At 35.7% G+C, this 27,094-nt stretch overlaps 2 protein-coding genes across 6 annotated transcripts; one reads left to right on the forward strand and one right to left on the reverse strand.

Annotated features, from left to right (window-relative positions):
- The first annotated feature begins 8,868 nt into the window (after positions 1-8,868).
- LOC105144153 (OTU domain-containing protein 7B) lies at positions 8,869-12,982 on the forward strand. 4 transcript variants are annotated; one of them, XM_011052870.2, is made up of 9 exons: positions 8,869-9,121; positions 10,211-10,457; positions 10,542-10,800; positions 10,878-11,028; positions 11,104-11,475; positions 11,564-11,880; positions 11,958-12,116; positions 12,188-12,263; positions 12,331-12,982. In XM_011052870.2, exons 2-9 carry the CDS (start codon positions 10,223-10,225, stop codon positions 12,430-12,432), a joined length of 1,671 nt encoding a protein of 556 aa, XP_011051172.1. In that variant the 5' UTR covers positions 8,869-9,121; positions 10,211-10,222; the 3' UTR covers positions 12,433-12,982. The 4 variants fall into 4 exon arrangements, with proteins under 4 accessions (XP_011051172.1, XP_011051170.1, XP_011051173.1 ...); XM_011052868.2 differs by having other exon boundaries at positions 8,870-9,254; XM_011052871.2 differs by having other exon boundaries at positions 8,870-8,994.
- Positions 12,983-13,051: 69 nt separating this feature from the next.
- LOC105144152 (ubiquitin-conjugating enzyme E2 R2) lies at positions 13,052-26,371 on the reverse strand. Of its 2 annotated transcripts, none has more exons than XM_011052866.2 (5): positions 25,521-26,371; positions 20,291-20,377; positions 16,290-16,387; positions 16,062-16,196; positions 13,052-15,517 (listed from the first exon to the last, which is right to left on the reverse strand). In XM_011052866.2, exons 1-5 carry the CDS (start codon positions 25,692-25,694, stop codon positions 15,226-15,228), a joined length of 786 nt encoding a protein of 261 aa, XP_011051168.1. In that variant the 5' UTR covers positions 25,695-26,371; the 3' UTR covers positions 13,052-15,225. The 2 variants fall into 2 exon arrangements, with proteins under 2 accessions (XP_011051168.1, XP_011051169.1); XM_011052867.2 differs by having other exon boundaries at positions 13,052-15,448; positions 25,521-26,366.
- Positions 26,372-27,094: the final 723 nt, after the last annotated feature.

A 27,094-nucleotide genomic window follows, 5' to 3' on the forward strand; every position in this document is an offset into this window, starting at 1 on the left:
GAATGGTTGTAGCATGAAGGTAAATCTCTTCGTGAGTGAGGAATATTAGTAACGAAAATCATCAAGAATGGCAGTACAAGGAAATTTCATTTAAATGATGATAAAAATAATGTGTAATAATCATGTAACTCTATTGATTAAAATTAATTACGAAAAATAGTAGCTTTAGATTCTATATTTCGACAGAATATTAATATTCACATTGTGGCACATGTAATAATGAATGTTTTCATTTTTCTGCATTGAAATCATTGTTCGAAAAATATAAGGAAAATTTGGAGCACCGCTTAAAATGCAGAAATGCAAAATTGTAATAAAAGATTGAAATATACAATATATATATTTGTTTATTCAATATTACAATGAATTGAATAAACTTCATATAAGAGAATATACATACAGTGAGTACAAAAAGTATTCGTACAAAGAATATTTAAAAAAAAAACTGTATTTTTAAAAAATATTATCCAGTGAGAAATGAGTTATCGAATTGATGTCGAAATCAATATAAATTCGATGATTTTAATATCAATTTGACATCGATTCATTTAATTAACGATCATTTCTTGTTGAATGATTAACAATTTATTCATAAAGAATAAAATAGACGATATGTTTCTTAAAATTATATACCAAAATGATGTGTATTACAATAATTGTACAAAATATATCATTCGAAAAATAAGCGAAAATTAAAAATTGTATTGTTTGAATGCTCAAAAAGTATTCGTAAAAACGAGACATTTAATTTCTAAAATCAGAAATACAAGCTAAGCTGATTTGTTTATATTAGAATATATTCATTGTATAAAATTGCTAATTAATGTTTATTTTCTACAAATAAGACTTTTTTTATAACAAATTTCCTTGTACAAATACTTTTTACTCTCACTGTATATATATTCTATTATATTTTTAACTCTATTTTCAATTCTATTATACTTAAAACTATTATACTTAAAACCAATAGAAGTAAAATACAAAAAAACGAAAATATGTTGTAAAATCTGATACTATTCATTTTCGTTTTTAAATCAGTAAGAGGAGCCTGCATATCGAGTGTCTTATATTCAAAGTAAACAACCGTTCCTTGCATATTATGAAAGAAAGAATTCATGTATGTGTACATTGTTAAATAAGAAGATGCTACGTGAGAGAGAAGGTCCTCATGTTTCTCACAAATGCTCTAATGAAGCAGAAGCTTCTAATAAGTCTTCATTAACATGTGAAGATTTTATATTGATGTTTCAGGTATCTTCCGATCAAACATCGAATATATTTAGCTCAAATTCATATTCATGTTTAAAATCATCGTTAATCCTTTCAGCTTTTTTTAGTGCAAAATATTTTAATAATTCTATTTTTCAAGAAACTTTTCAAAATCTTGTAAGAAAAATGTAGATAATAAACTTAATACAAATATATTATGGAAGTATTTATTCATAGTATTACAAACTATAATACTTAGCATTTTTTTATCATCATAAGTATGATCTGTAAATAGAAAATAGTAACCCACAAATGGATTTTGTATCTCAATTTACATATTGCAAATAAATATTGGAAAATAAATAATGAAAAATATAGATCAAGAAGTTATAAACAGATCTTTTATATAAATTAAAAAAGTTTTCTTTTATGTCTATTTTGATAGAAATAATTTTTTCTTCTCTCTTCTCTAATATGTGCGTGTTAATAATTTTCTAATTTTAATAATTTTTTGTACTTTATGCTAAAAGGATTAAAAAAACGATATTCAAATTATTATATGCAGAAGCATGAATAAGTGAGCGGTGAAAAATATTGATACCATTGTTGATTGATCAACATGCGACAATCAATTGCGAAATCGAGTGTCAATTAATGGTGATGGGTCGCCGATTTTAAATGTTAAATGTCAACGACCGTGAGAGACCAAAGTCAGGACATTTAATTTCATCTTGGCATCGCGTCGTGTTCTTAACTGTAAACAGACTCAATGAAGATGACGTTGAAGAAAGTATTGAACAAGAAAAGAATGCTCGTATAATCCGCGTTTCCGACATTCTGCACCGGTACCATTATCATTACCATTATCATTATCATTCCAAGATATCTTCTCCCTTGTCTCGCTATCCCTCTCACCCACTTCATCCCACAGTGGCTCGTAAATGTGTATTTCCAAATCGACCAAGTAAATCAACAATCGGTCATCTTCCGATTACGGAGTGCCACTTTTTCCTAACTGTGTCGCTTATCATTCTATCCATATTGAACAGTCTCGAATCATTAATTTGTTAACATTATCTCACGTTAAACGATTAATATTAAAGAAAATGAGTTGGAACTAGCATTTAAAAATGTTAAATATCCGTTGTCTCGAAATGATGTCATTAAATGATGTAAACTGCATTACTCATTAAATGACTATCATAAAATATTTCTAGATCATTTAAATAGTGATAAGCTTCAGATAAGCGAAATATTCTTTGGCTATAAGCGAAACTTAACTGGTTTATAAGTGACTCTATATTTATTCATACAAATAACTGATAATTATTGTATAGTAATAAAAAATATATCGTTCAATATTAAAAATAACTATTATCCTTCTAATATTAATGAATTCTAGCGTGTATAGAAAAAATTACAGCATTAAAAATTGAGCGTATTTTTTTCTACGATTTATAACTGCTATTATCACATTTTAAACAATTTCTTGTTAATCGTCAGTTATCATCAAAATTAAAGCTAAAGCTAATAGCTAATTAAAATTTCACTAATTTTCTCGAACGCGCGCGTTAAGATAAAATAAATTTGAAAAATGTTTATGTAATTACAAAAGTTATATAACGAAACTGCACTAAGAAAAAGGTATAATGAAATATCTTTTACAACGCTATACAAGATGATTTCCTTTCATGAAGCGTGTCACGTTTAAAAGGCCTTCGAACTTTATGATACCTGACGAAAGAAGGGAACTGTTTGGCGAAACGCGTACCATAAAAGCGAGCTGATTATACCAATTGCTGTATAAGCAATTGTATCAATAATCGTAGTTTTTTTTGCTACATCGTCGTACAAAGTATCCGAAAACAGTACTTTGGCATTCCATTAATTTACAAAAACATTGAGCGCAATTAATGTAATGAATTTACTAAATAAAAATAATTAAAGGATATTTATTGTAGATACGTTGAAGTTATAATAAATAATTATATTTTCAATATTTCTATAAATACAATTCTTTATAATCTACATCTGTATGAATTTTATTTTTTATATGTTTATATAATCTAAATTGCCTATATTTTACAACTTCGTAATTCAATACATATATAACACTATTATTAAAAACAAATTTGAAAAATTTTTTTGATAAAATAGAAAGAAATTTTGATTTTATTTATTCTTAGAAATGTAGATCGCAAATAAAGACACAATTGTCAAAGCACAATCCTCAATTGTCCAAAAGATAATAAAATAAATATTAGAAAATAACAAATGATATCAATATTGTAAAATGTAAGTGTAATAAATGAGTTTACTCACTGGTCATTGTAATCTAGCTAAATACGCCTTCAACTATATCTGGAAAAAATTAATGCATTATAATTATTATGAATGTTATCGCATTTTATATACGCTAACAAATTATTGAATTATTTCAATTTAATTAAAAAACGCAATTAATAATAATATTTGGTTAATTATTCACACACGATAAACTGAATGAATAATTATTCAAATATTTAATTATTTCATTAAATAATTAATAAAATATACAACATAACGATTATTTTATTCCACCCCAATATTTCTCTCTGTCTGCATGTTTATCAAATTTTCATCGCACAACTTTCCTAAAAATAATTAAAAATTAGAGACTCCAGATATTTCTCAAAGAAAATAGATTGAAAATATCATGTATATAAATAACAAATTTTGCAAATTAATTTTTAATATTTATTTAAGTTTGGTCTTTATTGACCCATTATTGTCACAATAAATATTTGACCTAAACATATATATTAAAATAAAATACATAATCAAAATATACATAACCATTCTTTTTTTATAAATATTGGAGAAAAATAATTGCAATTGTACATATAATAATGTTCACAATTAAATACATATTCAAATAATAAATCAATATTTTTTCTCACCACCTAGGGTATTGTAATTTGCTCCACCGGTTGCTCCACTCGTTGAAAATTCCTTAGAAGAGCTCCGCTGCTTCACATTGAGAAAACGATTTTCGAAACAAGCACTTAATTATTCGATGACCTAACAAACTTCTAAACATTACATTTCACTACCGAAAAAACATGAGAAACGCGAATTTACGCCACGAATCCGCCATGCCACGATTTTGCAAAATGCGTTCTTTGTCCTGCGATTCTAATTACTTTGCGCACATAATTGTCCTTGCTATTTATTGTCACATGTGCCCGATGGCGAACTTTTCTTTAGATGCAGTTCTTTATACACGTTTAAGACTTTATTGTTATAAGAAATCTGCAAATTTTTTAAGCTACATTAAAATTATCGAAATATCAAAATCCGCGCTTGCCCATGTCTATACAACGATAGCTTAATATTTTTTTAAGTTATTCTTCAAGTTCAATTTCATTTCTACAATAGAATTGTAATATTTAATTGTGAGATAAAGCAATTAATTTTTATAACTACAGTATCATTAAAAAATTTATAATGTATTACAAATACATTACAGCAGCTACAATTACAGCAGCTACAATTACTATCATTGCATTATCAATGAGATATATCATATCCATTAAAATACTACGATCACACGGAGTTAATGCAACGTATCTATACACTCATCATCTATCGTTTTTCAATACAATATTATACCGTATCCAATATTTCATAAATGTATGGCATGTAATGACGAATTATTTATTCCGAGCAACAGAGAGACTAGATATAATTACGACGTTTAGATCTAATGAATTAAAGTTCTCTAATCGAGCATTGATCCCTTCGGAGAAATCGTAAGGATCATTTTCCCATGACATTTCCATCGGAATATGCACTTAATAGCACTGTAACATTCGACTCTACTCACTACGACTTAATATCCACTAAGAAACAACGTCGATTACAAATATCCGCGATAGCCGACATTTTCTGACGATCACTTGTCACTTCAGTCAACACTCTCGACGAGAATATTCACCTGTCGTGAGATCTTACTCGATAAAAGCCACGATGAACCAAGGCTCGTTCGCTCCACGTGGTTCCATATCAAAGGCGCTGTACGAGTGTCATGGCGGCCGGCGTTGTCTGCGCATGCGCGTGCCGTATTACGTCGACGCCGTGCCAGTTACCTGTTTGAACTGAAACAGTTGAAATACGGACGATTAGATGATCGCGACGATAATTCAGCGCTTTTTACGCCTTTTTAGACAACTACAATAATGTACTCGAAATTTTCTTTAGAGATTGAAAAAAATATACGGAAGAATTTATTTCGCGAAAGACGCAAAAAGAAGCGAAATAGTCCCAATCGAAGTTCAAATCGGCGCGTACGTGAAGGAATGAAACGTAACGTCACGTAATAACGTATCTAGACGCGTCATATCACATTAGAAAGTACACTAATCGAGTGTCGATCTCTTCGATGGAATCGTAAAAATCACTGTTCCATGTCCTATGAACTACGACGTCGGAATCTGTTCTCATCTGTAATTGTTCCCGTTTCGACTCACCCACGACGCAATGTAAACTGTGAAATGATGTCGATCGCGAATACTCGCGGTAACCGATACGTTCCGGCGATCATCTGTCACTTTAATCAACGCTCTCAAGCAAGAATTTCCGTTCGTTGCAAACTCTTACAACCGACAAATACCGACAAATGCAGCGATTAACTGAGGAGCGTTTGCTCTACGTATTTCGTACGAAAGGCACTGTGCGAGTGTCATGGCGACCGGCTGCCGCGCAGGCGCGTACCGTTCAAACTGAGACAGTTTGAAAGACGGACGATTAAATGATCGCATTTAATCGTCGGTGCTTTTTACGCGCATTTTAGACAGCGATAATTTCTCGATGCTTCCTATAAATATTAAAGAAATATTAAAGAAGAATTTATTCGCGGGAGACGCGAAAAGGAGCGAAATAATTTTGAAATTTCAAATTGACGCGTACGTGACAGATTGAAGTGCGACGTCGCATAATGTCGCGTCATATTACGTTGGAAAGTATTATACATCGACGATATATTGTCGAGGCTGTTTCTAGCTAGGACACAGAGACGTTACATTGTGTTCCATTGTGTAAAGTACTTGTTGGAATGCAGTTTAGTTTTATAGTGTAACAGAATGCATTGTAGTCTTCCATTCTTATTCTTATAATTATGTTTAGCGTATCAATAATAGATTTATGATTTTTATTTAAACTTAAGTTATAATTTTTTTCAGAATTGGCGAAGGTTTCATCATTGCAAAATAAGTACAGCTATCAAATAACTTTTTGAAAAGTTGGTAACATTGACATATTTAATTTACATGCTCGTACTTAGCTTTTTACAGTGTCGAGCAGTATAATACTGTGTCATAGTTGAAACACTTTGTGTCACCTGTGTACATTATTGGAAAACATCCTGAGCCTCAATCTCTTCGAAGGAATCATTGCGTCCCTGGTGAAAAATTTTCTCATAATTTTTATACAAATTGGAACATTTTTCAGAAATACTCAGAAATATTCGAAAAGTTTACATCTTCTCTCAGTACTTCTCATACAAGTGATTCTGAAATATTCTGAAATTTCTCATTCCATAATTTTTAAAAAGTAGTAGTTTTAAATTTTTTAGAGTTTGTAACATTTCATCAGATATTATACTTGCAAAAAATCTTAAAAAATCTTACGATATTTCATGATTAACATATATTCTGAGAAAAGATGTAGATTTTCTGAGAAATGTTCCAATTCGTATAAAAAAATGTGAGAAAGTTATAAAATTATAGAGAAAAATTATATGAAAAATTCTGAGAAAAATTTTCACTATGGATCCCATGCTTACGAACTACAGTATCAAAATCTGTTCATATTGCGAATTGAATCCGTTTTGACTGTATTCAGCATGACGCGACGCAATGTTGATTGTGAAATAGCGTCGTTCACGAATACCCGGAATAACCGATACATTCCGGCAATCGTCTATCATTATAATCAGCATTCCTAATCAGAATTTCTGTTCGTTGTGAGCTCATACTCGATAAATCCCATGATTAAGCGAACGTTCGTCCTACGTGTTCCAAGCCAAAGACCGGTATTCATAATCAAATTTTATATTCAAAACCATTTTAAGTACGGTCTTAAGAAGTCACGAACCAATCAGAGGGCTGCATTAGCATCTTAAGTTTAAAATACGAACATTTATACCCGTTTCCACCAATGTAGAGTAACTTTAATCTTGGTTCAACTTAGGGATCCCGTACAATAAAAGGAACAGGGAACAGAAAACAGAGAATAAAAATTTCAACCTATCAAAAATTTTGTATTCTACAATACATAATTCCTGATAGATTGAAATTCTATTCTCTGTTTTCTGTTTCTTTTATTGTGCGGGCTCCTTACTCTTCATCTTTTTCTAATCTTTAGAATTGGAGTAAATTGAACCGAGATTAAATTTAATCTACATTAATGGAAATGATCATTAGCCCAATTTCATAACTCTTGGTTAACTGTTAACCGAGGTTCAACTTATACATTATCTCTTTCCAATTCTAGAATTGTAATGGAGATGAAAAACAAGTTGAACCTCGATTAAGAGTTAACTGTGAATTGTGAAACTGGACCTTAGATGATTGATAATTTTCATGCTTATTTGAACAGCTACGATAATATATTCGATACTTCCTGTAAAGATTTAAAGAAATACGAAAGAATTTATTTTATGAAAAAAAAAAACGAAATATAGTCTCAATTAAATTTCAAATTGATGCTTATGTGAAGGATTGTAAGCACAACGTTACATAATGAAGCATCATATCAAGTGTATTCCATTTCATGTATAATACGCATGATGTATCATTTTACTCTTCTTTAATATTTGATAAAGGACAAGGATAAAATGATACATAATGTGATGCATGAACGCAACACATTCATTATGACGTTACAGTAACAATGTCGTTACACCATTAATTCGTTTCAAATTTGTCTAAAAACGCTGGCTATGTTTATTAGTACATACTGATAAATAAAATCATATGCTGTGAGCGAGACAGAAACCTTAGTGCAATCTAGTACAATACATAAAAAGCGATCCATAATCGATGATCCATAGACATAAAACATAATTTACATATATGACGTAAAACATAATTTACATAGTCCACATTGTATATATTATGTAAATATAGATTATTACATTTTACGCGTAAATGCACAACCTTGGAAATTAGACTATGTGGTGCCATCTAACTGTTCTCACTCTAATCACAATTGCTCGTCGAGAGGACGTTAAGGCAGTCTCTTTTTCAACCGCGTAAACTACGATAAGATTCTAACTAGCGGTCTACAATATTATCTGGTATTATCTCGTCTGAAAAAAATTCGTTCCAAATATAGCATATAAATACAAACAAAAGGATGAGTCATCGTGTCTTATCTATCGAACATAGAAAGAAAAATTCGATATCGACGCATCATCGCGTGTATTTATACGAGCGTCAGTCTTCATCCTACGACCTACGTGCTACGAACGTGCGACCTATTCTCTTTTTTGCCTTTTTTCCGCCTTTCACTGAAGCGTAGAAAATTCGCGCGAATCGCTCGAGGCTCGAGGCACGCTAGCGTGACGCGCACGCGTACACGGCGCCTGGCCGTCACGCGACGTTGAGACATGTGACCCGTTTAAAGTTTCACCGTGCGTGCAATTACCGTGCGAGCGCCGCGCTCGCGGTATTCCAGCGCGCAGTCGGTTCTCCGAGCCTCCCACTACGTCGCACCTGCGAATCCGCCAGGACAAAATCATAAACCGTAGGTTATGTCGCCGTGTTTATACTCGCTGTGATCCCGCGAGTTCGGAGTATTCGGATTTACACGCGGCGCTTCGTGTCCGCGCGCGCGTACAGTCTGTCATCGCCAGTGATCGCGGCCAATCGCGGTGAGTCTAATAGGGGATCGCCTGGGCAAAATATGAGAAGGATCACGTCGGAACGTCAACTGGGACATCGGCCGGAAAATCGGCAGCCGTGCTACTGCGTCGTGTCCGCGAGTTAATTCGATAACAGCCCAAGGTTCGCACTTCGCATTCTCGATCGTTCCTCCTTCTTTCTCGCTCTTCCTCGTTTTTCTCTTCCTCCCTCTCTCTCTCTCTCTCTCTTTCCTTTCCTTTCCTTTCCTTTCCTTTCCTTTCCTCCTCCTCTCCCCTCTTGGACTTAAGAAATAAGACTCTCACGCAGATGTTTACGCGCAGACAACTATTGAACGAGAGCGAAAGTCGTATTTTTCATCTCCAAAGAGGTGTGCGTCGCGATCGATTTTCACGCGTTGCGTATTTCTTTCTTTTTTTACCGAAGGTGGTGGCCGCTGCGAAACCTTGTCCTATTTTTGTAGACCGCCTGTATACATGTATACATATACATGTATGTACGTACATAGCGGCGTGCGATTACTCGGCTGACATTCGCGGGTAATCGCGGCCGGTTACGAATCTCTATTGTGACCTTGCACGAGTGTGCGTTTTTGTCGCCGTGGCTGCATCATTTTTTTTTTACGGTTAGAATCGTAACCCATCGTAAAAACCGTCATTTTTTTAATTCGAGAAGTAGGCTGTATAATATGGCTTGTTTATTTCTATGAAAATTTAATGATTATTTGGATAGTGCAATTTAATGTCGAAAATTATAACAGTTAAATATTTCTATTTTTATTTATTTATTCTCTTTAAAAAAAATTGACAAATGTTAAATATTGAGAAGTGCGCTCAGAATTTATTAAATACATTTTGATAACATTTTTGGATTAATCTGAAATTTTATAGGTTATCTAATCATCTAATTGACCTAATAACTTGCAAGAACAAATGTTATAATGTATGTGTAATAGTATTGGAATGTTCTGGAATAAATAGTCTAATTCAATTATGTGTGCAGTAGATCAATTTATTCTTTACTTGAAGCTGACATGATGAATGACTAATGACTGATGACTCATTTCTAACATAAGATCATTTTTTTGTATTGATTGACAGGACAGCTGTGTTATGAGTGTTGGTTTATCCATGTACGATGGCTTGGAGAGTGGCTTGGAGAGCGAGAGTCCTCCTGATAATGGCTTGGACAGCACTACGGGTGCTACAAAAAAACTGGCTAGAGGTATCTCCCGTGCAACTGAAAATGCAGCAATTGTTTCCTATGCTCGTTTACAATTGGCAGCCTTAGGAACACTCGATACACCAGAATTCACATTTTCATTGCCAGACTTGTCTGTATATCCAGGTATTTTTCTATATTACTCGAATACAATATATATCCTAATTATTTTTCATTAACATTATCAAACTTTTGATTGATATTTTATAGATTCGTTTCGTAAATTCTTGGAGAAGGATCTGATAGAGAATGGATGCTTGAATTCTTTAGAAGCTGCAGGTCGATTAAACTGGTGGTACAAAAGTGGAAGCACTAGAATTCTTTGGCCACTAGCTACATCTGGAGATGGCAATTGTCTACTTCACGCTGCGTCATTGGGAATGTGGGGCTTTCATGATAGATTACTTACACTGCGAGAGGCATTGCATAATACTTTGACCAAAGGAGAATACAGACACGCAATTTTCAGGTATAAAATAAGAAAATACTAATTTTAAAAGAGTAAATGTTTAGGATACCTATTTATCCAATAACCATAATTATTAGACGATGGAAGTGGAGACAAACGAGTCTAAATGAAACGGCTGGATTATCATACTCGGAAACGGAATGGTTATCAGAATGGCAAAGTATAGTGGATATGGCATCTCCTACAATCAGAAATCAGACTGTTACCTCTTATCAGAGTCTTGAAGAAGTATTACAACATCTTTTCTTTGAATATCAATTTTTATTTTAGTTAGATATATAATCTATACTTTTTCTATTTCAGATACACGTGTTAACCTTGGCTCATATCTTAAGAAGGCCTATAATAGTTATAGCAGAAACTATGTTGAAAGACGCGGATGGAGTAGCTTTAGCACCGATCCCATTCGGTGGAGTGTATTTACCTCTGGAAGTACCGCCTTCGCATTGTCACAGAACACCCTTACTCTTGGCATATCATTCTGCTCATTTCTCCCCGCTTGTAACTGTAGATGGCTGTAATGATTATGGCAGCGCTTGCGGTGAAGGAGTTAGTATACCATTAGTAGATCCAGACACAGGCAAACTGTTACCAGTTTTATTTGCCGTGGACCCTGGTCCTGATTGGGATTGGGTTGATGGTTCACGAGAATTGTTAACTTGTACGCAGGATACCGTAAGTAGATCTTTTTGCATACATTTAGCATATTGTTGACAAAGTATTAAATTATTGATAACAGAATCATTTTGTTATTTGTATGCAGATGGAGGCTTTGTTGCGACAGTATTTAGATTGCGAATATCAAAGTTTCACGTCCGAAGATATCGACAGGCTTTCTGATTCGGATGGTTCTTTGTCAAAAACCGCGAAGCAATTGTTAGAGGTCGCGAAACAATTCGGTTCTATCGGTAAATCTGTCAGTAAAAAAATATGGTCTATGACGAACAAAAGGCCAAAGAGCCCGCCTTCTACCAGCGGTGGAATTTCGACAGAAGGCTTGTTGTGTGTAAGAATAAAGAGTAGACGTCATCAGTATGTGGATCAAATGCTACAAAATTATCTTCAGTGTGCTCATGCAAGGTATTTTCACATTGATTATTCGATAAATCAGAAGAATATGGATCATAATTATATCAATTTGTTGTATCATGTTGCAGATATTTACAAGATCATCAGGTGGATGACACAGGTAGTGAACTAAATTACGGTGCCGGCAAGTCCAAATTTTACGCTGCCAGTGATCGCGATAGTCATGCGAGCGTTAACAAACTATTACCTACTAACACAAACAAAAATCATACGCTTTATCTTTCGAGGTATAATTGCAAAATCTAGATTCTTTTCGCTATATCTAATCATGAAGAATAAATTAACTTTTTTTTCACAGATCTACATTTTTTATTGATAAAACTCCATCAAGTAATACGGGGCCAGAGATTTGGAATAATAGTGACCATTTAAAGGTATGTCAAGTAACTTTCAAAATGAAAAATTATAAATTCTGTTAATTAAAAGTTGCCATTTGTACAGGGCACCGTGAAGGAGTGCCGCAGTGAACACTGCCAATTCTTTGGATCGCCAGAAAATCAATATTATTGCTCACAGTGTTGGGCTCATCAACAATCTCGTTAAACAACCGTCCATAAACGTACATGACAATAATCTCTATTTAATATCATTCAAAATAAGCTATTAAATAATTTTTAGACATAATGCTAGCCGTAAGATAAAGCTTGTGAATGTCCCACCAACATATCGTCGATAATATTATGTTGTTTTCAGTTTTGTTTCTTCTCATGTTTTCTTGTATTTATTAACATTTTCTATCAGAAAGCTGCATATCGTATACACAGGATTCAATTAATCGATATATTTACTCATTATGAAGCGAGTTTATTACAGTATACTTTCGTTTCAAATTAAAAAAAAATTGTGTATTTTTATTCAAGAACAAAGTTGTTTTGCAATCTCAATGTGCCTTCTGTCCTATATGCACGGAACAAAAAATGATGATCTACATTATGATAAAAACGTTCACTCACAACTACCTCTACAATTCGATTCTAATGGTCAGCAATTCGCGATTTTTTTTTTGTATTGAAATAAAAGATAATATGAAACGTTTATAATCTCATTATCCTGTGCATGTACAGCTGTGTGAAGAATAAATCATATTTTTATATTTATCGCCTCATTATTTACCGATGTGCGGAATATAATAGTAATTAAGAAGATACAACAAAAAGCCCAGTTTTTGCCATAATAAAATGTATTTACATATATTTCCTCACATTAGCCTATCATCATGTGAAAAAGGTAATTAATAGTAAATGATTAACATTACCTGACATTATTACCCATATTCACTAAATTATCGACAAAGCATATGTGATAGTATTAATATCTGTACTAATGCTAATTTTATTAATATCTGTACGAAGAAAAACTTTTATGTACAAAAAAGAGAAGGAAAGAATTATGCAGTATATAAATTATTGTTTTTTTTTCAGTACTTTGTATGTTTTCTATTATTATAAATAGCTATATAAGAAAAACATGAAATGAGAAAAGATTTTACAGTACGTCGAAGGAACTAGGGAATATTCACTTCAGCTACGATACTACTATAAGCGCAGAGTATATGCTTAGCTATTGGGATTTAAAAATGTCCTCTTGCTTTCATTTTATCATTTAAACACTTTCAACATCCGATATTGGTCTTTCAATGAAATAACTAATAAAAAAATAAGTAAAAGAGTACCATCTATATATTTTGTGTCATTAAAATTGAGTTTCACGTATTTACTATTTACAATTTCAGTCATACGAGCGCAGATACAATATCAGATTAGTTTTGTATCCAATATACTTTTCACTTAAGTAGTAAGCTTACATTTAACCAATTTCATCTAGAAAGTTTTAGTTCCTCTTATGAAAGATGATAGCAAAAGAGAGATCTTTAAGAAAATTATATAAACCAAAATAACTTTGATGGCTGTAATATTATGCGCATATAAGTTTCACTATAAATTCTTTCAAGACATTTAATGTAATTTATAATTAAAATTAAAATGTAGCAAAAGTTATTCATTTTTAAAGCCATGAATGAGTTTATCATTCAAACCCGCGAAGAAATAAAAACATGATTATTGTTAATTTCATTTTATAATTCAATAAAATAATACGGTGAAAATATCAGTATGATTACATCGATATATGGATGCACATACATATATAAATATAATTAATGATATCAATGTATAACATGAATCCTAGTGTGTGAGATGCAAAATTTATTACTGATAATTTTTTAACAGGTTTCTTCTTCGGCAGCTTATTTTCTCTTACACTAAATTGAATTCTTCCCCTGACAGTTTTTTTTTTCTTTTGTGTCATCGTAACATAAATAATTATTCAAAACAATGCAAATTTTATATATAGATATTATACTTAGGATCAATTGATGTACCCATTTACAACTTTAAACAAGATGCGAAACTAGATGTCCAATATAAAAAAAAAATCAATCGTGTACTTACAGTACTTACGTATGATTATTTTTATCGAACGTTTGTCATTGTCAGGTAAATCAATTGGTCCGTTCCTATTTAAAAGATCAAAGTGCCAGCCACAACACAACAAGCAAAGTGCTCCTATCCATAGTACTTATATCCATACTTGCGCGCGCGCGCGCCGTAGCATATTGCTTAAGTTAAAGAGCTTGTAAACACGGAATTCTCCATAATTTCATACAACTATTAACATTCCAATCTTTCTATTAACTCTCGCCCATCGAAAACTGGTATCATTCTCAATTAGTTCCATTAATTTTGTACATGTTTCATAATGAGTTTCTATAAAGTATTATATTAAATATTTGTGTTGTAATATTTATATCGCGTATTTGTGTAATACATATAACAAATATAGCTTAATATGTTCAATATATTATACATGCAACGTGAATAATTAAATTTTCTAAACGCGCCATAATAAATAAAAATTTTCATTACATAATGATATAATTTTCGCTGTCTAACAAATACTTCGGTAGTGCGAGAGTTAAAGAATATTATCTTTCATAAACCACCGTTAAACAGAAAATCTTATTCAATGATAGATCTTTTAGAAATCATAAAAATGTATTTATATATAAAGTTTGAATAGGCTATACATATAGATTTGTTTAAAAAAAAATGTAAATGATTGACGATGGTTTAAGAGAGACATATCCGTATTCTTATTTAAATTTAAAGAGTATTTTATTCATTTTCGATAAAAAACAATACTTATTTGAACTTTAATATCCAGAAGGAAAAACAGAGAGATCGTCCGGTTTAGAAGCTCGTTAATTTATTAATCTATACAGAACTGATATATAATAATTAGCGATTCGTGGGTTTTTATTATCATTTAAGAAATGGATCACGATTCCCCATTACCACTATCATCACCATCCTCGTAATCGGTCGCGCTCAACTGCTCATCCTCATCATCATCCAACTCGTACTCGTCATCGTAGAAGTCTGTCATATCTAGTTGTTGTTCGGCCGGCCTCGCTCGAGTCTTTATGCAATAATCCTCCAGAGTTACAGGCACGACAATACCTTCCTTTTCCGCTTCCATCTTGGCAGCTTGAGCTTGTTTCCTAAACAAAAAAACATAAACGAGATATATATTGAGAAAATACCTACCTTGGTTGTGACCAATCTTCTGCCTATCAAATGAAAAATTAAATATATTTTTAAAATATATCTAAAATTTCCTTGAGAATTTCTTGATTTTTTAAATATCTTTTTGTGGTTTGCTAGGAGATATAGAATTTTCTAAAAAATATTTTATTCATAGATACTAAAATTTTAGAGAACAATTAATCGACTTTAGTGAAATCCAACGTAATAATTATTATTTATAATACAAATGTTATTTCTAAATTATTATTATTTCTAAACAATATCTTCTTTTAATAATAGATAAATTAATATAATTGTTAAAAAAAAACAATTTACAGTTTTCATTTTCGTGTATAATTAAAACAAGAATTAATTTTCCTAGATAAGTTTATATAGTTGCTCTAGCGTTAAAATATATATATTTACGTTGTACTGACATTCTCGTTTCCGCAGTTATCTGTTTCGCACAGTTGTCATAGTTTTTAGCACGCTATGGATCCGGTAGCGGTACAATTTCAACGAAAATGCGCAAAGTTTCTTGCAATCGCGTGATGATGTCACGCAACGGCATTACTAAGGACATCTTACCTTATGATATTTTCATATTCTTTATCTCTTCCTTTGGAATCACGCCAACGTCTATACATTACGGATGCGTCAACGTTGGCTGGACTATACGTGTTGGGCTCATTCAACAACGAGATCACTGACAGCAAGATAGTCCTGAGATGAGAGACACAATCGATTAATAATTCTAACAAAAATTTTTTCATTTTTTGTTCCTTTTTTTCGGACTTTGCGGCACTGTATACCCACCTGACATTCTGAGTCGGATTCCACCTCTCACAAGGCAACTCACCGCTCTGTGGATCGTCTACGGGTGGATGCAGAATTGATATGCACAGATCACCATTCTATACAAAGAAAGAAGTAGCCTTTTATACTAATTCTCCTAACATTTAATTCTTCACCTTCTTATTCAATTAATATAATAAGCCTGTTCTTTGTCGTTACATTGGACTGCATTAAAATTTTTTACCTTCACTTTCACCAAACTTCAAATATGTATCTATTTCGTTTTTAAGTGTACACAATAAGTGTCAACAAGTATACATTAGTAATCACAAAGAACAGACCTTATATCACTTTGTTTTGCGCAATGAGTTGATATTTACGTATGTTATTTTCGGAAGTATACGCAATTGTATTTATTCGCTTACATATGTGCTGAATAATTTATTGTTAAAAAACTAAGGTGAGCCCAAAGATGCTCATGTCAATTTAAAAAAATTGTCCGTATACATATACATTTTTATTTGCCATTTCTAAATATATTTATTGTTATTTCAAAAAAAAGAGCCTGTGCATGTGTAAAAATTTGTGTAAGCAGCGTTTGCGTTCATTCTGTTGTCCTTTCGCCAAACACACAGCGACCTCGGTGCTTCTGGTTCCGTGTTTCTTGTCCCTGAGAAGACATCGTTGCTCGAAGGACGAGACCTCCGGATGTACCTTTACAGTACGTGAAGAGAAGTCACCGAGGTCATCATGATTCTATACCATATTCGGAGAAGAGATACGATTTTTTTTTAACCACAATACATTATCGGAATCGAACAAAACTATCAATATACGAAGAATAGTAAGACTACGAATAGCAAATAAAAAAAAAAACAAAGGTCTTGGGCCGTCCTACAAACGCGTGTCATGAAAATCGTAGAAAAAAACTCGCTGCGGACGTTTTCTCACAAGAATCACTTCTATCTTTTATCTCTCCTGTGAAGACGTTCGGCAAGTAGGACAAGGCGCACCGTGGTTTCACCGTTGTGGCTCGACTCCGAACACCTCGTAATAAGCCACGAAGGCGAAGGCGAGCTCCTCGAGTAAACGCCCGGCACTTGACACGACCGTTCCGATGGCGATAACATCGCTGTATCCGTGCATGCATTTGTACAAGCCGACGAGTACACGACGCAGAATCGCGCGGAGTGTAACCGATGAAGGTGACCGGCACTTGAGATCTATATATCGAGAGCTACACGCAAACAAAATGTAAGAGGAAGCGTAAAAAAAACAATGAAATTGATTCTAGACTAGAAATAGATTCTGCTTAAGAAGCGCGATATTTAGTGGCTTATTATAAAACACTCTGCATATATTATATATATATATATATATATATATACACGAAACTAAATAAAACAATGCCGCTGCCTCTTATTCTTTACGTATGTAAAATGTCTACCATATTTACTGTACATTACTGGATTTGCGTGCCGACGAAAAAGATCAGGGAAGATTCGCGTAATGTACAAGATACACACGCGTACGAATAATATGAATTTCACGACGGGGAAAGTTGGGCTTGAGAAGAGCGAACCGTATACGTGTTAAGCCATGCGGTATATATCGAGTAAACCTTCTACGACGGTCTGCTTCGATTGTGAAAGACCTCTACATATATTGAAGTAAGTGCCGTTTTCTCGAGGATTTGCGCAATGCGCAGATTATCATCGAAATAAAATTTCACGCGGTGAAGAAAAAGCGAGATAAGTCGACTCTTCGCGTATGATTAATCTCCTTTGTACAACCGAGAGTTACTCGGTTTTTTACGGTCTACCTCGCTGGATATAGAGATCGTTGATTTTCACTTTACAGTTAGTGGCTTCGCTATAATCACGTGTTATGGAAAAAAATAAAAATGACGTACAGAGTAACAAGATTTTGCTATATATTATATTTTGAATTTAAATATATTGAAATATAAATAATACGGACATTTAGCGTTAGATATATGATAGAAAAGAGAAATACCGTATTTGTAAAAAATACGATACATAATTACAGTTACATAAAGATAAGTTGTTCGGCTTATCAATCGATCAGCAAATAGGTCAACTATTTTAAATATTCGAATTGAGATAGGAAGTAAACGGCGATTTAAGATACCGGATTTAAAATATTTAATTTTATATTCGTGTTTCCATACTACACACATACACGGAGAAAATTTTATATTTGAAATTATATACAATATTTAAAATACTATAATGTAGTAGTAGCTGCGGACTATCATGTAAATTATGAGTTCAAATGCTATTATTATAGCTATTTTTTCAAAAACAATAATGCAACGTAATTTTTACACTTTTTCATAGTAAAAATTTTTTATTACAAACTCAAAACTTGTTGAATAAAAGTTAATATTGTAAAGATAAGTAAAAAATATACCTTAACTGTTAAAATATAAATTAACTGTTTCCTGGTTTAACAAATAATTACTTTATTTACGTGATAAAAATTAGTATTACCATAGTAAAAGTTATGTCGAAATCATGTCGTGTGGGTCCATCGGAAATACAAGACATAGTAAAGTGTAATTTAAAATTAAAATATAATAATATAAAATTTTCTCCGCGTAAACTATGTTATTTTACCGTTAATTCCATACTGTACTACAAACGTGTCCAGGTTGCAAGCAAGAGAGTAACTGTGAGAGTAAGTCTCTAATCTACAATTCACAAACTTTAATATCCTCTCTTCGACAGCCCAGACCTTTAGAAAAAAAAAAGTATTCGTGTTTGCCTCGTTACTCATAACACGTTCTCGTCGTTACCATCCCTATCGACGACGGGCGAGTGGACATGGATGTCCACGCGGGCTTTCGACGGTCATTGACTTCGCTTCGCTAGCCGCCGAAGGGTCATATACGACGAACAGCGAGCAAGAGATGCGGCGACCGAGGTCGATAAGCGGTGTGGGAATGCGATACTTTTGTACAAACGCAAATGATACCACCGCAATATGTAAGAAGAACGCGGAAATGCCATTCCCAATCCCCGCTGAATACTTCCATCTCAAACGATACGATCCGAACGATACGATTCGCGATCCGCGCGAAATATCGTACTAATCTTAATATTTTATATACCTATACTTATTGGTCACGTGAGAGCGAGTTAGCTGTGTGATACTTCTATAAGAACGATCTCGAAAAGTGACTTTAACAAATCTCATTTTAATCGATTGTTTTATTTCGCGCGGACGATATTATAACGAACGAATGCGAGAGCGAAGTTTTAAATGCGGTACTTCGGCGTAACAGACAGGAAACGGTCGTGCTTTCGACCTTTTAAAGTGGCGAACAACACGACGATCAGTCCTCGTAAAAACGTCGCGTATTATCAACAGTGTGCCAACTCGTCTCGTCGGCTTGAACTCGTTTTCCCGCTAATCGTCACGCAAATTCGCAATGTCGACGGATATGGCGGAAGAACAGGAATCTCAGAGTTTTACAAACGTCGAACGTGACGACGTGTGGCTCGCGATAAATATAGTACGGCCGGACGTTCTAAGAATGTGGTGGCGGTGATACGTCAATATGAATGCAACCTCTGGCGAGAACTACTACGTAACGTGCAATTTTTCAAGTTGGCCGTTTTTACTTTCTTTTTTTTTTTCCCTTTCCCGTTCGTTCGCCCGTTGCGTTTCGATGGTAACGACGGCCCGGGGTTTCGACGGCCCGGGTGGTTTCACAAGCGCTGAAAGTGACGATGTAAAAGCTGATGGTTGTAAAAGCTATGGCGGAGGGTGGAAGATAAAGAGAGGCGGACAGAACGGGACGGTCGTTATACAGCGAGAGGCGGCGAGAGCAGGGTGAGAGAGAGACAGAGAGAGAAAGGGGGGAAGGGGGGAGACGGATGAACGGAAAAGGGACGCAAAGGGAGGATACGCACGTACACACGTATGAGAGGAAAGGGTCGAAACGGGCAGAGAGAGCATACGCGGGGGATCGATAATTCTCGTATATATTCACTCACCTCATATACATTCGGATGCCAAACTTTTGTCATGAAACGAATGCTCGGTGGACTGTACGGATAATCCGGTGGGAACTTCATGTGTGCCTGTAACATAACGAATTAAGCCTCGTCAAGGTATATTCTCGACATACGACTCGGCTTCGGGTCGCCGAGACGCCCACGCGTAATCTACGCGACACGCGCCTTCGCTTACGTATCTATATGTATATCGACGTGGATTGTGAAACCGTTATAATTTCAGCGAGTTCAATATCCAACGCTACACACGTGCGGAAAAATGTGCGTTGCGCCAGTAAGACCGTCGGTTCTATTCTCACGATCAACGTGGGAAATTTTCCCGCGCGTGTGTGCGTACACCATCAAAATTAGTCGACCCATCGAAGTTGTACCGGTTTTAATACTTGTTTATGCGAGCCCTCGAAAAATTTTCGCAAACTTTTCGGCATTAAGCTCATGCCTGATCCAATTTCACACATAAACTTTCTGACCCGTTATTTATATTTGCGATGTACAAAGTTAGAAATTGGCTAATGGCTACAATAACTTATTTCTTACGTTATGCAAAAAAAAAAAATTGTTGTTTAAATTGATAAAAAGAAAAATTAACGCTCTAGAAATTAATCGCTCTACGGCGACCTGTAAATAAACACATCGGAGTTCTCCGATGCTACGAAAGTGGAGCAACATGGCCGTTTAGAAATGTAACCGAGATAACGAGACAAAATGTAAAATCGGAGCGCAGGCTTCGACATCGATAAGATTCGACATTTCGATCGGGTTCGGAATCTCCAAGGGAATTTGCGACGATATCGATTTCTATTCCAAAGCGCGAAAGGGGTGTCTGGTCTTGTTCGATGCAGGCTTCGTCGTCGGGGACGCTATATTGATCGCGACCTGGTCATGGCCCAAATATCCACCTCGTCCTCCGGGATAACCGCGTTCTAGAATTAACCTACTTTCTACCGACTACACGCTTACAGTGTCACGAAAATTCTACTCGGACTGATTCGCGTTGCTCCACGTGTACTCGAAAATTGTCTCGTTGTAACTATTTTTGTTACAGCCAATTTTCCGAAACTGCTTCAACTACAACGAAATTGCTGGCTCATGGTTGAAAAGATTCTATTCTTCTTAATGTGTTTTCCATTTATCTTTTTAACGTGTTAATTAATAAAGTACGAAAAGAATGATCCGTTAAGGTAAAATTTGAACAAATGTAAAAATAATTTTATGAGAATAATTATCAAAATAATTACATAGAAATCTAAAGCATGATGAGCAATGCCTACAAAAAGTCTAACAACCATTTTAAGCGTCCTATAAAATTATGATTCAACAAAATTATTTACATATTCAACTTTTACTATTAATTTTTCTTTTTACAAAAAATGGAATTTTTCTGTAATTCTTATTTACTGATAATCGACGTCCATCGGAATAAATACAGGCACATATCAAGTTTTCCGATGCAATACCGCAATATTGATTGCAAATTATCAGCGTGCGATCTTATACATCATTGTCAGGAAATATTCCGTGAATTATGTCTGCAATACAAACTTTCTATTTCTATAGCAAAATCCTACTAGAATTTTTATACGTCATAATAGCTATTCGTCTCAAAAGCCGCTTTTGCAGAAGAGAGATTATAAATCGTGTGGATTTTTGCAGATTGCTCCGGAATGGAACTATCACGTCTTTCGCAATACTTTTGCAATTCCACCGTGTGACCTACAAATTTTCGCGACCTACTTCGACAATAAGCAACTGTGGTCATCGTAACGCGACGTTGTGTAACGTGAGCTAGGCGACAACTTTTCAAACTATCGAATCGTGTCATGCCTGACAACAAACAGATCAATTCGATCAGGCATTTTTGTAAATGAGACTGTCATTAGGTCTATTCTATTCTTAGGTTAAAAATGAAATTAGAGAGACAAGGCAATAACAATATTTTATTCAAAATCTAATTACAATTATCCGAATTCAATCAATCGCTCTTTTGTTTTGTGCCTTTTTATGTGTAATAGACTATAATATAAATCCTTCAGAATTTATGAATTTCACAGATAGAATTATGTACATTTCTATCTAACGGACAAAGTCTGTAATTTGTAAGTTGTAAAAGTTGACCGTATTTTCTTGACTGATAATCAAGTTTTTTCGCGTAATAATTCACGAGAAGAAAGAAGAAGATAAAAATAACTTTTAACTTTTTCAACATGCGTAAGATGTAACAAATACTTTTCCTTTTAGAATCGTGGATCCGAATAAATCAACAACCGCAACTTCTTTCTAAAGATTCGCGGTATATTGACTATCGATTCCAAGTTGTATTATCGCGAAAAGTTGTGGCACTCGCGAAGCGGGATGCCCACCGTCTCTTCACGAGGTGAAAGGATAAAGTCTGATCGAGATGGACTTGGTGGAAAATGAAATGGCGAAGTTGCTGCGTCGAAAATCGTGAGCTCGTCAGATAGCGAATCGATTTTTCGTGCACCAACGACGAACCGATCCAACGGCGCACGATCGTCTTAGCGGAATGAGATTAGGTGAAAGTTGGTCGGTAAAGGCCTGCTTGCACCAGAAATAGAATCGAGACAATGCTCGATGGCATTTTATGTAACTTGGCAACCGTATCGGCTACCTTTTACCGAGCCGTGCATAAATTTTGATCGGAGGACAGGGGAGGCTCTTGATAAGTAGAACGTGATCTTGCGAGAAGATCGCTAGAATCGTCGTTACCGAAAGAATATTATATACGAGACTCGATGTCTCCGTCATGTGCTATTCAAATGCAAGAGAGACATTGATATTTAGCTATCGCGCACCGTTTTAAAAGGCAGTGATCATTAAAAATGAATGAAGGAGGCGTGATCCGATTAGATTATGTGCATACGCAATTCTTTCGGTGTTTCGTTTCGTATCATCGATACGTATTACGACGCAATACTCTTTCGCGACTTTGATAAGTTATATTCCGTTATACGTTACGTTGCTACTTTTTTAACGTTCTGCGAAATTAAGTTTATCTCGAGCTAAGTAAGGCATAAAGTCTCGTATAAATTTGCATTATGAAACTTGATCTATAAAGCTAAAACCCGAAACAATTAAATTTATCAGCCGTTTGACCTCGCAAAATATTCGTAACGGAAAAAATTGATTTCAAACTAACCAGATAAAGTTCATAAATAATAAAGGTGGGAAACTTCGTACCCCTCTAAAAGAATGAAACGATAGTACGTAAAGTTATTCATTCACGAAGATATCTCAAACGCAGCGTAAGATGAAAGCGATTGTTTACCTAAGCACGGCGCAACGCGAGCATTCACCGATTAAGGTCTAACGCGATTACGGTAAAATGGATAATAGATTAATCCAGTGCTTCGAGCGGAGCAGTGGACGCAGTCTTTCGAAATAACCACGAAGAGGGATTTACATGCGCAAGGTGTACGCCGTGTACACGGCTTGCAAGAAACGCCACGCTCGTTATCGTCGGTTACGTTGTGGGAAGATACGTTGCGTTACGTGAATAGGCGTTCACTCGTTCACGACGAGGCAGAGAGTGGTTTAGAAAGCGGACGGGACATGCAAAAAACTTCGTAGCCGCGACGGCAATGACAGAACTCATTTTACAGTCTGGCGTTTAACCTGGGCTGAGCATTAAAGCCCCCCCTTTTGCCTCCTCGCTGCTGCAATCGCGCTGGTTCGTGACGTCAGAAGTGAAAAATCATTTCGATCTTTTCCTTCGTGCATGCACTCACATTTCACACATTTTTCACCGTCAGACGTAACATTTTTAAATGTGACTTTAAGAGAAAAGGCAGAACGTCGATATTGCAAATCTAACAAAAGAGCCAAATTATTATCTGATTAACGTTACTATTTCCTATCTAATAAATATTAATGCAAGAATAATCAATCTTCGGCTAACTAAACTAAGAAAAGGGAGGGAAAGATAATAGATGTCTAAGCCAGCATTGTCATCAACCGGTATCATCAAGGTAGTCTCAATGACTCGCGTGTGATTGTTAGAATTCACTTGGCAGGAAAACGCTTTAGTTTCTGAGATAAACATTGGCTCAAGGATAGGAAACAAGGCGCTCGAGCTGTATGCGGCGACGTGAAATCCGCATTGTCACACGTGTAAACATTTGGCGACGATAAAACAGATCGTTCGAATCGTTTCATTATCGAGTTTAATTATAGTCGTCGATTAACAGACCATTGTTGTTGTTTCCTCGTCTTACGAATTTGGATGTCTACAAACAGTCAAGATAACAATATCATCTAAATTTATTTTGAAAAATATTTGTTTCTTAAGATTAAACAGACAAATAAATAACTCGTTTTTAGAGTAGATCACAAAATATAGATATCTGATTTATGAAAATAGAATGCAAATTATAAGCCACAATGTTTTCAGAAACGCAATCTTGACAAACAATCCACGCATTTAGACTGCCATTTTTTTCTAATTAAAAAAGAACGTTTTTTTCAGTTCAGCTGTGCAAACGTTAATGATTTTTTCATTCAATATTTAACTGCAGTAATCTTTGCGATTACATCTATCAATATCATACGTCAAATTTATATAAAACTTTCTACCTTTTTCAATATCAGATATTTTCAGTATTAGCAAAATGGAATAGATACAACATGTTGCAAATGCATGTTGGCGATATCACACGGCGATAAGTATTCCACACCACATTACCAAAAATAGAATCCGCGCTCTGTACTTGTATACGTATGGATTTACTGGCAAACCGAAATGGTAGTCAATAACGTCGAGTTACGCTATGCGCCAAGTTAAGGTATCCTACGCGTTATCCGTGTTTCATCGTGAAAAATAAAATAATATATATGTACCAAGTCGCCATGCGACATATTTAAAAGGCACAGCTACGTACAAAGAGCCTTTGTTTATTTGACGATAACGCGGATAAGGAGGACCGTTTTCGAGGTGAACGAAATCTTTTCCGTGGAGTACCGATTGAACTCGGCCTCGGATGGGAGTGGGAAACGACGGGACGCGACGTAGACAAGCGCGGACAAGCGCGACATAACCAAGAAGGGATCAACGAAGCGCGTATAAACGCGGAGCCAATTCAGCCAACACCATCGATATCGCCGTTGCTCGAAAATGCTCGACGCGACTTGCGTAAATACACACGCGCGCACCTATGCACACCATAAACAGCACAGAGGGGTACAGCGGGGGTACCTTGAAATATCCGCCCTGGTAGAGAGTGTCGGGCGGACCGAAGATCGCGACTTCCCACTCGAACATGTTGTCCTCGTTGACCAGCTTGACACGGAAACCTTCGACGGGCTCCTCCTGGAGGCTCTTGTACTCCAGGGCGAGCGCCCGTAACGCGCTGCTCGTTGGCTGTGCCATGTCTTCACTCTACGCGCTTCTTTCTCTCTTCTTTTTCTCTCTCCCTCTCTCTCCCTCTCTCCCTCTCTCTCTCTCTCTCTCTCTCTCTCTCTCTTTCTTTCTCTCTGTCGATGTATCACAATATAGCTATCACTGTGAGAGCGGGCGAGAACGTCCCGATCCTGTCGCGTTATGTAGGTAGTCACGGTCCGAGGACGGACGTCTCCCACGCGTGAAACCTACGGCCGAGGTCCCGCGGGATCAATCGGGAAAACCACCCGAAATTGAAAGAGGGATCCGAGCGTGAGCGTAAGGCAAGTCCGACGAAGAGGCACACGCGAGTCGAGAACGTGTCCGCACGACTCCGTCGCACGCAGAATCGCCCAGAAACGCGCACGCAGTTCTTCTCACGCGCGCGTACGGCGAACCACGGCGAACAAAGGTGCGCGAGAGCTTCGTTGCCGTGCGACGACGAAAGTTGCGCGAGAGAAAGATGCTCCCTCCAACAATACAACAGTATTTCCGACAACAGTAACAACTACGAAGACAACGACGACAACGACGACGAAGACGACGACAACGACGACGACGATGACAGCGACGACGACGGACGCACACGCACGTCTATTCTATCCGCCGCGAAAGTCTAACAAAACAGCTGACGTACTCCCTTGCGTCAGCGATCTGACGGTCGCGCACGCGCGATCATCCACTCTCCTCGGCTCCTCGGTTGGATATTGCTGGAATTCCACGATTTAAAAACCACCTTCGGACTTCGGGGGAGCGCGATTGAGATTTGTCGGAAAGCAAGCGCGAGACGTGCTCCGTTCGGAGCAATTACTTGCGCGGTGCGAACAAATGCGAACGTAACAAAATTGAATTAAATAAAAGAATCGGAATTACTTTGATTGAAAGGTGAAAGAGATAATAAATAAAATATCCCGCTTTTTCCCCATTAAAAAACAAGATGTAAAACTTCGGTATCGAGAAACGTTGGCCTCGGTTGGCCCCGTTATTCTCATTCGATCCTTCTTAGAATTCTAAGAGACCGTACGGACCTGATGTTTGCTCAGAAACTGCATTAATTTTATTTAATTAAAAACAGAGGGAAAAAGAACTAACTAAGTTAAAATGGTGGAATTGGTCGAGAAATTCTATCATCGGCGACGCGTTTTCGTTACGTTACACGCAACCGTTTCGAGAATACCTTCCTCGATAATATTAGAACGTTCACCTCGCAGATCATATCTTGTGGACGGAGAGTTTCCATCGAGCGAGTATACCGAAGGAGTGTTCTAAAAGATGACTGGCCAGATAGGAACTGGGGAGACCAGTCGACGTGCACGTGGAGAACGCAACCACTCGCGAGGGACTAATCGGATTGATCGACCCGAATGTGAACACCAATCACACGTGATCCG

This window comes from Acromyrmex echinatior, chromosome 1 (genome assembly GCF_024713525.1).
Source record: "Acromyrmex echinatior isolate Ae372 chromosome 1, ASM2471352v2, whole genome shotgun sequence".
Taxonomy (NCBI): domain Eukaryota; kingdom Metazoa; phylum Arthropoda; class Insecta; order Hymenoptera; family Formicidae; genus Acromyrmex; species Acromyrmex echinatior.

Bases quoted from the DNA above. Each gene is read 5' to 3' on its own strand.
- LOC105144152 (XM_011052866.2), bottom strand. From the start codon at position 25,694: ATGGCACAGCCAACGAGCAGCGCGTTACGGGCGCTCGCCCTGGAGTAC. The intron at 16,197-16,289 runs GTGGGTATACAG...CTCTCATCTCAG, and splicing joins AATCCGACTCAGAATGTCAG to GACTATCTTGCTGTCAGTGA. The intron at 15,518-16,061 runs GTAAGATGTCCT...TTCATTTGATAG, and splicing joins GAATATGAAAATATCATAAG to GCAGAAGATTGGTCACAACC.
- LOC105144153 (XM_011052870.2), top strand. From the start codon at position 10,223: ATGAGTGTTGGTTTATCCATGTACGATGGCTTGGAGAGTGGCTTGGAG. The intron at 10,458-10,541 runs GTATTTTTCTAT...GATATTTTATAG, and splicing joins AGACTTGTCTGTATATCCAG to ATTCGTTTCGTAAATTCTTG. The intron at 11,476-11,563 runs GTAAGTAGATCT...ATTTGTATGCAG, and splicing joins TAACTTGTACGCAGGATACC to ATGGAGGCTTTGTTGCGACA.